General features: G+C 43.4%; 1 protein-coding gene across 2 annotated transcripts in view; it reads right to left on the bottom strand.

Moving 5' to 3' along the window:
* Positions 1 to 447: 447 nt before the first annotated feature.
* PELI2 (pellino E3 ubiquitin protein ligase family member 2) overlaps positions 448 to 12,764 on the bottom strand; it is a 188,732-nt gene continuing 176,415 nt past the window's right edge. For both annotated transcript variants that reach the window (XM_045069790.1, XM_045069801.1), the window contains 2 exons: positions 9,953 to 10,141; positions 448 to 5,333 (listed from right to left, as the gene is read on the bottom strand). In XM_045069790.1, coding sequence (XP_044925725.1) covers positions 4,767 to 5,333; positions 9,953 to 10,141 — 756 coding nt within the window. In that variant the 3' untranslated portion in view covers positions 448 to 4,766. The remainder of the gene's footprint in view (positions 5,334 to 9,952; positions 10,142 to 12,764) is intronic.

Raw genomic sequence — 12,764 nt, 5'->3', positions numbered from 1 at the left:
ACTGTTCTTTCCCCATTGAATACTCTGGCACCCTTGTCAAATGGGATGTATCTCACAATTGCAAGGGCTATGTTTTTCTAAAATCCATCTTAGAATTCGTGGAAACTTAAGTGTTCCAATACTTTATCAAATTTAATTCCCAAAATAAAAGCCCATGTTAATGTGCATTTTCTTTTGGGAAATGAAAAATCCATCTCCCTCAAATATTATGCCTCCTTAAATATCAATGTGATGAGAAACTATCAAATACATATATTTTCTTATGAAAGATCTATTAGTTTAAAGCTTGAAGGCTAACCCATAATCCTTATGTTGTTAGAAATGAATGAAGATTGTTGCAAAAGTAGCCCTAGAACTATAATGAACATGAAGAAAATCCATTAATTCTACAAGTCAGGTTAAATTCTCCTGGAAGTTAGATTTAAGCACCAATGGGATTTTTAAAGATAGTTTAAAAGAATTTTAATTTTTAATAAAAAATGGGATTTTCAAAATCAAATTTAAAAATATATTGTGTGGAATAGAATACAATAAGCACAAATATATGGGATCAACTTTAAAGTTTGAGAAATGTAAAAATCAAGTCTACTTTTGTAACAGCTTTGTATTAAATGTCCTGATAAGCCCCAGACAGCCACAGAATCTGAAGACAATGACTCACAAACGTACTGAGATTCGTTTAATAATTTTCAAAGATTTTTTTTTCCTGTAAAATGGCTTGTATTTCCACAGGTACAATAGTGAAGAAATAAACTTTTCAATTTGACATGAAATATAAAAGAAGAGTTTTACAAATATATCCATAATATTTAACTGCTCATAACACTATACATGGTAAATATGACCACCCTTTAACTTCTAGACTATTTAATACAGAGAAACAATCGGTCATCTCAGCTAAAAAGAAATAATTTCCCTTTCATCAAGTTTATTTCTGTTTAGAAACAGTTAAGTACACCTGGAAAAATATTTGCTTTGTCCTATCTTCTTCTAGGGCTTCTTCATGAGGGCAAAAACTTGAGAGGATATAAGTTTTACTGAAAAGAAACACTGAACCTTCTTTTGTTTTACTACTTTAGCGATGCTTACATTCTTCTATTAAAAAAAAAAAAAAATCCTGGAGTTGTCTCGTTGGCCTTTGGGTCATTAAGAAACGATAACAGAGCTCCGCTCTATTTCCAGCCCTGGAGAAAGAACTTCATACCCTCAGCCCATGAAGGCTAAACTAGGGGCTAGAAGATCGCCTGCCAAGGGAATGGAGATGGATCTGGCTTAAAATCAAGGTTCTGTGGTTTGCCTATCAGAAATTCCACTGCTACAAGGCAAAATTGCATGAAAATAACCAGCTTATAGCCAGCATGAACAATGCCGTGATCACACATCCTTTCACACGGATCCAAAGCACAGAATGGCTAAAAAGTTGATCAAAATCCTAGACCGCAGGTAAAAATTGTGAGACCTATGACAAAAGGAGAAAATATGCTCGCTTTAACTTTCAAAAGTGCCCAAATCACAATACTGAGCTCCCAGACACAGGTGTTTGGAGTTTTATGTAAGCAAAAATAAAGCAATTGAAGCTTTAGGAAGAGTTCTCAACTTTCCTAATACAGTATATGCAATTAACTTAAGCTTTCCCTATTGATACTGGAAAGAAATTCTATTACAATCATGTGTATGCCAGTTCCTAGCATATTTCTGCATCCAGATTCATTAGCTTCCTTCATGGAGCCCATCATTTTTCCAATGGCTTTTTCCTTTCTTTAAACCCTAACCCTGAAATTCTATAACCAGTTATATCACGTGGCTTCCCTGAGGCACAAAGGTACCAAACTCTATAATTAACTATTGAGGAATGATAAATATGCTATTTATATTAAAAGATTTTAATTCTTTTGGGCCACAGGTGGGGGGAGGGAACCCCAGAAAGTTTAATATTTACTCTGCCATGTGAACTATAGCCCTTTTTGCAAAAAGCGAAATCAAATAAGGGAAATACTGAGTTGCAGCATGCATGACCCGACAGCACCGATTATTAATTTAAAAAAATTCCGGACTAGAAAAATATTCAGAATTGTATCCCATCCACCCTTTTTTCTTTTAAAATAGTAAACTGACAATGGAAAAAGTTAACTACAGGAATACATCACTGGGTGTTTTTTTTTTTTTAACTTCTGGTGACCTAGTCACCAAAGGCATTTTGGTTAGGCCAAGATCACAATAATCGATCGGCAGTTTCCTATGTGGACACCTGGGAGAGCGGGACTCACCCTTTAACGTGGCAAGCAAGATGAAAACAGAGGTAACCTTGGAGAAGTTACTTTTTCTAAATTGCATTTCTCCGTCGAGCTGGAGCTCTTTATTCTCACAAACTGAACTGCTCTCCACCTGGGAGGAAACTCCTTGGGTCAAATTCTAAGTGACTCTTATTAGAAGCGGCCAAGAGGAGCCTAGTATCTTTTTTGCAGTCTTGCTCCTCTCTGCTCTTCCTTCCCCAGAGGGCAAGGGGACCTCACTTGGAGGTCACAGGAGACGCAATGTGGACGGGGGGCAGTGTACTGTTACTCCCCTTCAAAGAGCTACTCCAAGTTCAGCTTTTACTTTGTTATCTCCATTTACAACAACAAACATTTCAAGTTGGAAAGTTATTTGGGGCCATGTGTTTGTTGCACATCAACCTGCTAGACCCTGAACTATAACAGTCCTTGAAATGGGAGATTATAGCAGATTGTAACTTTCCAGAAATGTTTCTGATGGGGAAAATCCAGCCCTGCTTAGAGGCAAGGCTGTTTACCATACAAGATGCTTTTAGGGTATCGAGACTCCTCCAGTCATCTTCTAGCCATACAGCAAGCAAAGGGACTGTTGCCGCTTCTGTCATTTTGTGGAGCCCAAAGGAGCACAAACTGAAAAGACACGCTAAGCGAAAGCTAATCCTTGGGGACAGAGACTACCTAAAAAGGCATTTGATACATTACAACTTACTCTCCCTGCGGACAAAAAGAAAATGAAATTACCTACAGAATAGAGTAAGCTATCCAGAAGAGGACTGTTGCTGGATTTTCACATCACTTAAAAATTACCAAAACAAAAAAATCTCCTCAATGATAATCTCCTCTGAAAAGTAAAGCTTTTTTTTTTTTTTTTTAAACTGAGCGGAACTTTTTAGACATTAGGTCAAATAAGTAGCAGCAATCAAGGGTAATCTAATCACTTTCAGAAAGAAAGACCTTTACCATGGGTTAGAACAACTGAAAACAGGGCAACATATTTCCCAGGGGGCAGAGCATGGAAAGATATTCAAGTATGAACACAGTATGTGAAAATACTATAAATTCTGTACTCTTAAAAGGTTAAAATGTAGAATGGATGTTAGTTTAAATAAATACTTGCTGCATGTGGCAGGGCTCTGCTTCAAGTCTATGAGCTGTGCTACGCCTGTCTCCTGGCCTAGAAATCTTTACATTCTGGCAGTAGGGACACTATCTGTACCGAGGACAGAGAACGAGCATCCCAGAATCACTCAAAATGAACAGAACTAACAGAAGGATGGTGGCGCTCATATGAAATTCTGATTTAATTATTCCTCAGTAAACACTCATTTGCTCTCTTGAAATCAGGAATTTCAAATTATCTCTGCAGATGTAGCACGTGGTGTTGTGTATATCTAATGATCCCATTTAAATTTAGTTTGATTTGCAAACATTTTCTAGACTTACAGGGCTCCGTACGCTGCAGGAGAAGGTGACAGATGGCAGGGAGCGAGCAAACCAAAACGCTTGCATCCTTGTGAGCTGTTGCTTCGAGGCTCCCAGAATTTTGGCCGCCTTAAGGGACAAACACTTAGGAAACCCCAACAAGTGGTTTCTTAAAAGGTAAAACCTTATTTTTAATCCTAAATCCTAAACAATCCAGTAAGCAAAGAAACTTGATGGTATAGTAACCTAGGCCATACTGACTGCTGCAATAATAATCCCCCTTGATTATGGAATTTTTAAGAGTTGCTGCATTTTAATTAACCAAACTGTTCTGGCCATGCACGAGGCGTTATCAAAGACAAAACCAAAGGCGGAATAAAAAATTACGGAAATTTCTTTGAAATGCCAAGTTCTCAGATGACTGCGTGGATAAAGCCACTGAATTCCACCAAAGTAAAAACAAAACATGGCAGCAGAGGGATGTTCTCTTCCCCCCAAAAAAGAGAAAAATCCGAAAACCCCAGCTTTCAGAACAAGGCCTCTGCGCCTAAGGCCTCCTGTCGTCGCCACCCCGTTGTACCCAGCGGTGGAGTCGGCGCCGCTCAGCTCCCAGCCTCGGTCAAGGCTCCCGGTCCCCACTCAGGCCACGCAGCACGCAAGGGCCTACGAGGAGAGCCAATGCCTTCTGAATGAATTTCGTCTGCATTTGTAAAATAGGATTTCAAGTCTCATCCAAGTTTACAAAGGAAAACCTCGTTTAAAAACCCAAGGTTAAAATAAAAGCATGGCCTTTTTAATCCAATTAGTACAAAGATAGGATGTTTGCATCAAGCATACTTCGATGACAATGCCGCGGTTCAGAGCATGCACCACGCCACTGCGGTCTTAAATTCCGGGCATGTCTCAGCGCCGTGACACCCCTCCCCCTTCGTGCCCTCCCCCGCCCCCCCCTCCCAGCGTCAGGTCCCCCCTCCCCTTAATAAACAGCATTATAAAAAGGTAAAATCTAGAGTTAGTGGCAAAATCTTCACAGTAACTTGTTAATGAAGTCGCACACGGCTGTCGGGGCCATCAGTCCACGGGACCCTGGAAAATCAACTTGATGCAGTTCTGCTCCCCGACCAGCTGCGTGGCGCAGAACGGGCAGGCGGCGTGGAACGCGTGAGTCCCGTGAGGCAGGGGAATCTGGGACCAGTATTTGGCGGACTTCTCGGAGCACACGTGTCCGCAGGGGGTGAAAGCGTGCGTGGGGGGCCCGGCGTCCACGTAGAAGCCCGCCTCACAGCCGAGCCAGAGCGGCACGTAGGGGCCCACAGTCCTGCACATGGGACACTCGCGCTCGTTGGCCTCCGTGTCGCTCCGGTGGCCCCAGTTGTGGTAGCCGTGCACGTGGCCGCAGCTGAGGTAGGCCCAGGGCTGCTTCTCCTCCACCACGTCCTTCCTGTTGATGCTGGGGAAGGCCAAGGTGTTGAGCCCCACGGGGCACTGCGGCCGCGCGGCGTTGATCTCCTGGCGCAGGGCTTCGATGTGCTTCTGCGTCGGGGTGTGGAACAGGCCGTCCGCCGTCCTCCAGAGGAGCGTGGCGCCGCACAGGTCGATGAGGGAGCCGTCCTGCAGGACGTTGGTCTCGCTTTCCACCTGCAACGAGGCGGACAGACAGGCCTGGTAGAAGCACCGTGCAGCCCCGCGCTCTAACATTCTTTCCTGAGCAAAGATTCCCGTGCAAGCGAGCCCGGGCACGCGGTTTCCCCGCGGCCTCCCCGACAGGCTCCAGGAGGCTCTTCCTCCCTGAGCCCCGCCTGTTTCCCCACAGGGACACGAGATGGAATAGGGGTGGGCTGTCCTCGCAAACCCTAAATGTTCAACTACTGCAGTGATTATTTTCACCAATCTTAGGCTTTCATTTTTCCTCCTCGTCAATAACACTATGGCTCCTTGACCGCACGGGGGACAGGACGCGTCCCACCGGTCCAGCTGTGAAGATTCACCCTCCCTGTGACCACCGCGGACCCAGGTCCTTGTGGGACCCTGCGATAAGGACTGCAGCGGCCCAAAGGATGCCCGGTGATCTTTAGCTTCCCTCAATCTGTTGTTTCTTCTGTATTCCTATGATCTGGAGAAGCATTTGCCATTTGCCTTTTTTTTTTTTTTAAGTTAAATTGAGTTAGCCAACATATAGTACATACTTAATTTCAGACGTAGAGTTTAGTAATTCATCTGTTGCCTGTAGCGCCCAGTGCTCCTCACATCACGTGCCCTCGCTGACGTCCGTCACCCTGCCTCCCCCCCCCCCTCCCGTCCTCCTCCTGTCCAGCAACCCTGTTTGTTTCCTAGAGTTCAGAGTCTCTGACTGTTTGCCTCCCTTTCTGATTTCTTTCCAGCAACTGCACTACTGGGTTTTTAACCCCAAAGCTACAAATGCAGTGATTTGAAGGGGCACCTGCCCCCCAATGTTTATAGCAGCAATGTCCACACTAGCCAGACTATGGAAAGAGCTCAGATGTCCATTGTCCGTTGCCAGAAGACTAGATAGAGATGTGGTGTGTGTACATACACGCACACACAGTGGACTACTGAACATCAGAAAGGATGAAATTTTATCATTTACACTGATGTGGATGGAACTGGATGGTATTATGCTGAGTGAAGTAAGTCAGAGAAAGAGAAAGCCTTCACTTTAAAAAGGACGGCACATAGTACACCAAGTGCTTACAAGTCTGATGAACAGCTGAGGTGAAGCTGTTAGACACGGCAGGCAGGAATCCAACCACCGCCTCCATGTGCCGGGTGTGCTCTAAGGCCTGGAGCTAATACAGCTTCTCTACCATCCTGAAGATACGTCTTCTTCACTAGCAGGAGGCAGACATGCTGGAGCTATAAGCCAGTGAAGGTCCATAATGAGCTGCAACCATCACGTGAGGCCATGTCCCCAAAGGGGCTAGGAGCGTGGACTTCGCAGCCCATGGCCTCCGTGTGCACCCAGGCTCGGTCACGCACTAGCTCTAACTTGGGGCGGTTACCTCGGCTACCTGTGCCTTGGTTCCCCCTTCTGTAAAACTGGACAAGAGGAGGGTGAGCATTAAATCATACAAAGAATGTTCTTAGAACCATGTCTGGCAGGCAGTAAGCACGATGCCGATGTTTGCTACTGTTAGTTTGATGACAGGACGTCAAAAATGCTTTTTAAAAAAGATTGCCATTGAACAGAGATTTGAAAACATTGTTGTCAGCAACCAGTGGGTGGAAGGGAAGGTGGTCCAGAAAGAGGGAGGCAAGGCCACACAGCAGGCACGCGGAGGGAGCTGCCCACACTCAGGTGACCAGTGGTGGGCCTGGAGGTTCCTCTGGCCTCCTGTGCCCAGAGGAAAGGGAGGCAGTTTTCCACAGCTATAAAAGAACAGATCTGTTTTTCCAAAAGGTCACTTCAGAAGTGGGGAGGATGGACAGGATGGGTCCCACCTACTGCTTACAAGCAAGTTATCAACTTTTTAAAGCCCTGGTTTTCTCATCTGTCACAGGGAACCATGACAGTGATGTCATGAGGTTGCTCTGCGCACTGCCCGAGAGAGACTTACTGTGACTCACTTGGGAGGGTCGGTATGTGACGCTAGGGTTATTTTTATTTATTTTATTTTATTTTATTTTTTACAAGTAGGCAGAGAGAGAGAGGAGGAAGCAGGCTCTCTGCTGAGCAGAGAGCCCGATGCGGGGCTTGATCCTAGGACCTTGGGATCATGATCTGAGCTGAAGGCAGAGGCTTTAACCCACTGAGCCACCCAGGCGCTCCTAGGGTTATTTTTATAGCATCTAAAATTCAGCTAAGAGATGAACTTAGCTGAATTTACTAAGTTTTACAGAGCCAGTGTAGTTTAATACCCCAGTATTATGTGATACATTATATATCCAGTATGGATCTGGTAGACCTAGCCTATAGTATGCTCATAAGAAATAGGATACAATTCAAAGTCTATTCACCTGATTATGGAGGGGGTTCAGCTCCTGAAGGGGCATTTCCCCCACATTTAATTAATTATATTGATCAAGGACAAAGCTTCCTGTGATGAGAAACATGGCAGTTGTTAACACATCAGTATGATCATTCACATTAAGCACTGATTATGGTATTAATCCGAAACCTTCTACCAGCACTAGTTCCACACCAAGAACAGGAGGCATCTACTACTTTTAAAATATTCTGAATTGCCAGCAGATCACATTAGTCTCCGTATTTCTGTGTTCGGTTGCAAACGTACAGGACTGCCAGAGCCCTATTCCCTAAATCTAATCTCCAGACAGACTACTTACCTCAATGCTACCAGTCACAGCTACAGAACCAGAATCCGAAGTGGAAACCTAAGCTCCAAGAATCAGCAGGTGTTCACCACAGATGAACCCTGGTTAACAAGAGGGGGCTGTAGGGGAGCTGGGTCCTCTCACTGACCATCCCCTGCCGGTGTTTCCCATAATGCAAGATCATGGAAACTCAGAAACCTTTACACCATACACTATCAGTATAGCACAATCTGGGGAAGATCTGAGGGTCTCCTACAGGGACTGACTTTAAAATTAGTTGAGATTTAACACAACCCATGAACACAGGCTATTCTGGGAGTCGTTTCTTCTCAGGGGCATGTCCCCTCCCAGGACACACACAGCTGCCTGAGCTGGGTCACTGCACAATCACCGAGGATGGGCAAGAAGCTCATTCTAGAAATGTGCCCATTGACAAAGACAAGCCCTTCTCGGACTCCAGTGAACACTTTCTATTTCCCAAGAAAGCAAATGCTCTGGTGTAAACTCTCCCAGGTGAGGGCCGGCTGGGGCTCCCCACAACAGGGTACCAAATGGCAATGTGGGAGTCCAGACTCTCTATCAGGGAGGACACGTTTTAATTCCATCTACTGCCACCTTCTCACTCTGGGACCCTGGGCAATATTTAACCTCTCGTGCCATATCTTCCTCATCCACAAAATGGGCAGGATTCCACTTCTCTGACAAAGCTGCCCAGATTTCATGACCTGAGGTCTCTGAAATGTTCACGTAGTGCCTGATCCAGCAACGACTTCTACTGATTTCTACTGTTGCCATCATCACGCCTGAGAACCAGTTCAGCCAACCCCGGTCAGTTTTGTATGAAGTTATCCAGTGATCAGAAACAAAGTTATTTGGAAAAACTGCTTTTACAGTCTGTTCCCTATTTATAGTCTCTTGAGAAGTGTTTAAACACAAACACTATCGTATTTGCTCTGGTCTTTCTTGGAAAACACTTCTGTTTACTCAGCCAGGATGCTCTAATATTGGGCCTTGTTGTAAAGATGCAGAAGCTGTATTTGTAGTTCAGTAATGGTATGAAATATAAATAAAAATAACAGTTCCCTACGGAGAAACATTGAGTAGGGTCTAGCAAACCAGGTTAGTACTAAAGTCTCCCTCAACCCCCCCAACATCCCACCACTGTCATCTTCTTTTTCTGGCTCAATTAAAGAAAAGCACTGGAGCCGCAAGTGTACTCAGAAATGTCTGGCACTGTGCCACGCAGCCATGGCAAGATCACACACCGCCAACTTCCCATCTCAGGGCTTATAATTATTCTCCACAGAAGGAAAGAGTTAAAAAGCCAACTGCTTTAGGGCATTTGGGATAAGTAGGGATATTTATAGGAAAATATTAACATGTCAAATCAATGCCCTCTATGAATGATTTCAAGTAAAAAGTTTTATGATTTTGGTGAATTACATAGGGAATTATGTATTAATTTCTTACAATGAACTGAAGGGGGAAAAAAGCTAACTTAATTATCTTTTAGTTCCAGAAATTCTAGTAAATAATTCCATAATTCATAATTATGGAACTAATTATGTCCAATTCCATAATTCATAATTATGGAATTGGACATAATTAGTCTTGGACAGCTCAGGATTTTTCCAAATTAGTAAAGTTTTACACAAAAAATAAGTATGCCCTTAAAGTGAATTTAAGTGGAATTTTGTAATGAAGCATATAATAAAGGATACACTATTAAGGTAGCAAGGAGGAAAAAGATAATTTTCTTCTACTATGGGAAAAGCTTAATCAAGGAAGGAAATGAGCCCATGTCGTTAGCATTTTCAGGGGCTTAGGGAATTCTCATTCTTCTGGGTCAATGGTTCACAGCACTGTTACCTCCATAAAGGCTCTAGATTTCAGGGGAGAAAAAGGACAGTCCCTGAGCAAGGCGCTTGTAGTGTGGTACATTTTCCAGAGTGAAGACCACTCACCAGCTTTCCTCTTTGCTGGGCTGACCTGGTTTCTCGCAGGGTGTACACGTCTCCACAGACTGAGATTTCACGCCAGACCCCAGGCTGGGACTCCTCAGTGAAGCCCCCTCGGGGATGCATCACGAGAACGCCATTAGTAGTGAGCCCATCCATGTGGCCGTCGGGGTTTTTCCATTTCGCTGCCTTTTCCTGGAGAGCATACCACAGAACAGAAAAAGCATGCTAAGATTATGTTCAAAATGAAAGGATTCCAGAATCTCTTTAAAATATCCGGTACAGCAGAAGGAAGGAAAGTGATGAATTTTCATTTTCTATTTAAACCTAATAATCAGAAGGATAAAATATGCAATTATTCTGATAACATGAAAGTGCTAAAATGTATGAATGATTTATCATTGGATATGCATTCTATTCATCTTGGGAGCTTTAAAAAAAAAAAAAGAACCTGATGCCTGAGCCCTTCCTTCAGAGGTTCTTTTCTATCCAACCCTGTTACCCCGGGGAGATTCTGGGAATCTACTATGTCTTCTTCAATTCTATTTGTGCAATCCTTTTGCTTCTTAGGTATCAGCACTTTACATGTAATCATTACCTGGGAAGTATACAGAAGGAAGGGGAAAAAAGGAGTTTTTATTAAACATGCAAAATTTTAAAAAATGTTACACTAACAAGTTGGGGCCAGGGCCAGTGTATCTTTATAAATATCAGTGTTTATCTCCTCAAAGATGGAAGGTAAAGACAGCTTGCTATAAGGGCAGGACAAACACTCTTCGATGCCTGGGTGAGTGAGCTCTTTTTCTTGAAGACAGGGCTAGCTACTGCTCACATGACTCAGGAGTCTATTCTGATTAGGATAAGCCCTCTTGCCAGTGACTGAGTTCTGGCCAATGAGACGTGAGTGGGTTTTCTAGGAGCCTTCCTGTAAGGCTCCTTTGCTCTAAAAAGAGAGATCAAGAAGAGGGAGTAACCTCAGCCTCCGAGCAGCATGGGTTATTCCTTTCTCCTTGCCCCTTGGATTTACAACTAATTAGACATCAATAGCCAAAAAAGAGCATGGCGGCGTGGCCTCCAGATCACCTGAGAGCCATACGTTCATGCCCCTCAAAGTGGGTAGACTGCCTCACAGAAGAGGCAGTGGAGGGGAGTTGCTGGGGAGTCAGAGGTGACAAAGGCAGTGGCTGGTGGGCAGGGGGATAGTGTGGCCTTTTCTGACAAAGGAGGTGGAGGGTGACGGAGGTTGGGGGAGGTCTGCCCCATGCATGTTCTATAGCTGGAAGAACCCACTGCTGTCTCTGAGGAAATACTGCAGTGAGTGGGGGGAGGCAAGTAAGGCAAAGAGAACTTCAGAGAACTGTCTCCTACTGTCTGCCCCAGGGTTCTGGTCCATGCACTGCTGGGAGGCTCCCCTCACCCCATCCCTTGCTCCAACTTGAGGATCCCCCCTACCAGGCTGTGGGCACATCAAAGTCTCAAGAACTAAGTACACACCTCCCCCAGCTCTGCTGCACCCCCCATTCCTTTTCCCTTGACACCCACTTCCAACCTCTGTGAAGTCTGCCCCCACACTCTTAAGAGAAACCAAAAATTTGTGCTATAGTGCTATCTTTGAAAAATAAAGGAAAGGCTCCTAACTACCAACATGTTGAACTGTTAGAATCAAAGTAAATCGAACCTTGCCAAAGCAGGGTGTTCCCTACTTTAAATGTGAAGACAGAGGCACTTTTAATCAAACATCAAGAAAAAAATCACATCACAAAAAGAAAATGACAGTTTTCCAGCAACTGAGCCCAAAGACCTGGTATATTGCAATCTAATGGATAAAGAATTCAAAAGAGCTGCTATGAAGAAATTTAATGAGCTACAAGAAAACTCAGGCAATACAATGACCTCAGAAATATAATTGACAAACAAAAGGAATACTTTACCAAAGGCACCAAAATTCTAAAAAAGAACCAAACAAAAGAACTCAATAAATGACATGAGGAATGCATTAGAACGCACTGGAAATAGAGCAGATCAGGTGGAAGAGAGAATTAGTAAGATGGAAGACAGGAACAGAGAAATGTTTCAGATGGAAGGGAGGAGATAATTGAGATTTAAGAAGTGAAGAAACACTACAAGAGCTAGCAGACTCCATCAGAAAAGCCAACATAAGAATAATGAATTTTGCAGAGGGAGAAGCAAGGGGAAAAAGGACAAACAGCACACTTAAAGAAATAACTCTTGAGAACCTTTAAAACTTGGGGAAAAGAACTGGATATACAAAGTCCATGAAGCCAAAAGCACATCTTATTATCTCAATGCAAGACTTTCTCCAAGACACATTATATTAAAACTATTAAAAAGCCAATGATAAAATTTCAAAGGCAGCTAGGGCAAGAAAAGATAGTAGCTTGCAAAGGAGTCCCCATCAGGCTATAAAATTTCTCAGATTAAAAACTGCCAGCCAAGAATATTCTACCCAGTAAAGTTATGCTTTTGATATGAAGGAGAATTAAAGGCTTTCGCAAACAAGAGCTGAGGGAGTTCACCATTCCTAGATCTGCCTTATATAAATGCTGAAAGGAACTCTGCAAGCTGAAATGAAAAGACAGAGGGACACAAAACTCTGATTAAGGTGACAGAATCAGAAACAGCAACTCTTTATAAGAGTATACTAAACTCTATAATGATAGTACAAAGTTTAAAGGTCAAGAGCATTAAAAATACCTATAATAAATAGTAAAAATAACTACAGCTACTACAACGTGGTAACAAGATCACAGCATAAAAAGACAGTTTGTGACATCAAAAACATAAAAGGAAAAGAGTA

This window comes from Mustela putorius, unplaced genomic scaffold (genome assembly GCF_011764305.1).
Source record: "Mustela putorius furo isolate JIRA1106 unplaced genomic scaffold, ASM1176430v1.1 tig00000129_pilon_pilon_pilon, whole genome shotgun sequence".
NCBI lineage: Eukaryota > Metazoa > Chordata > Mammalia > Carnivora > Mustelidae > Mustela > Mustela putorius.
Note: the sequence above shows the minus strand (reverse complement) of the source record. Positions and strands in the feature narration are given on the sequence as shown.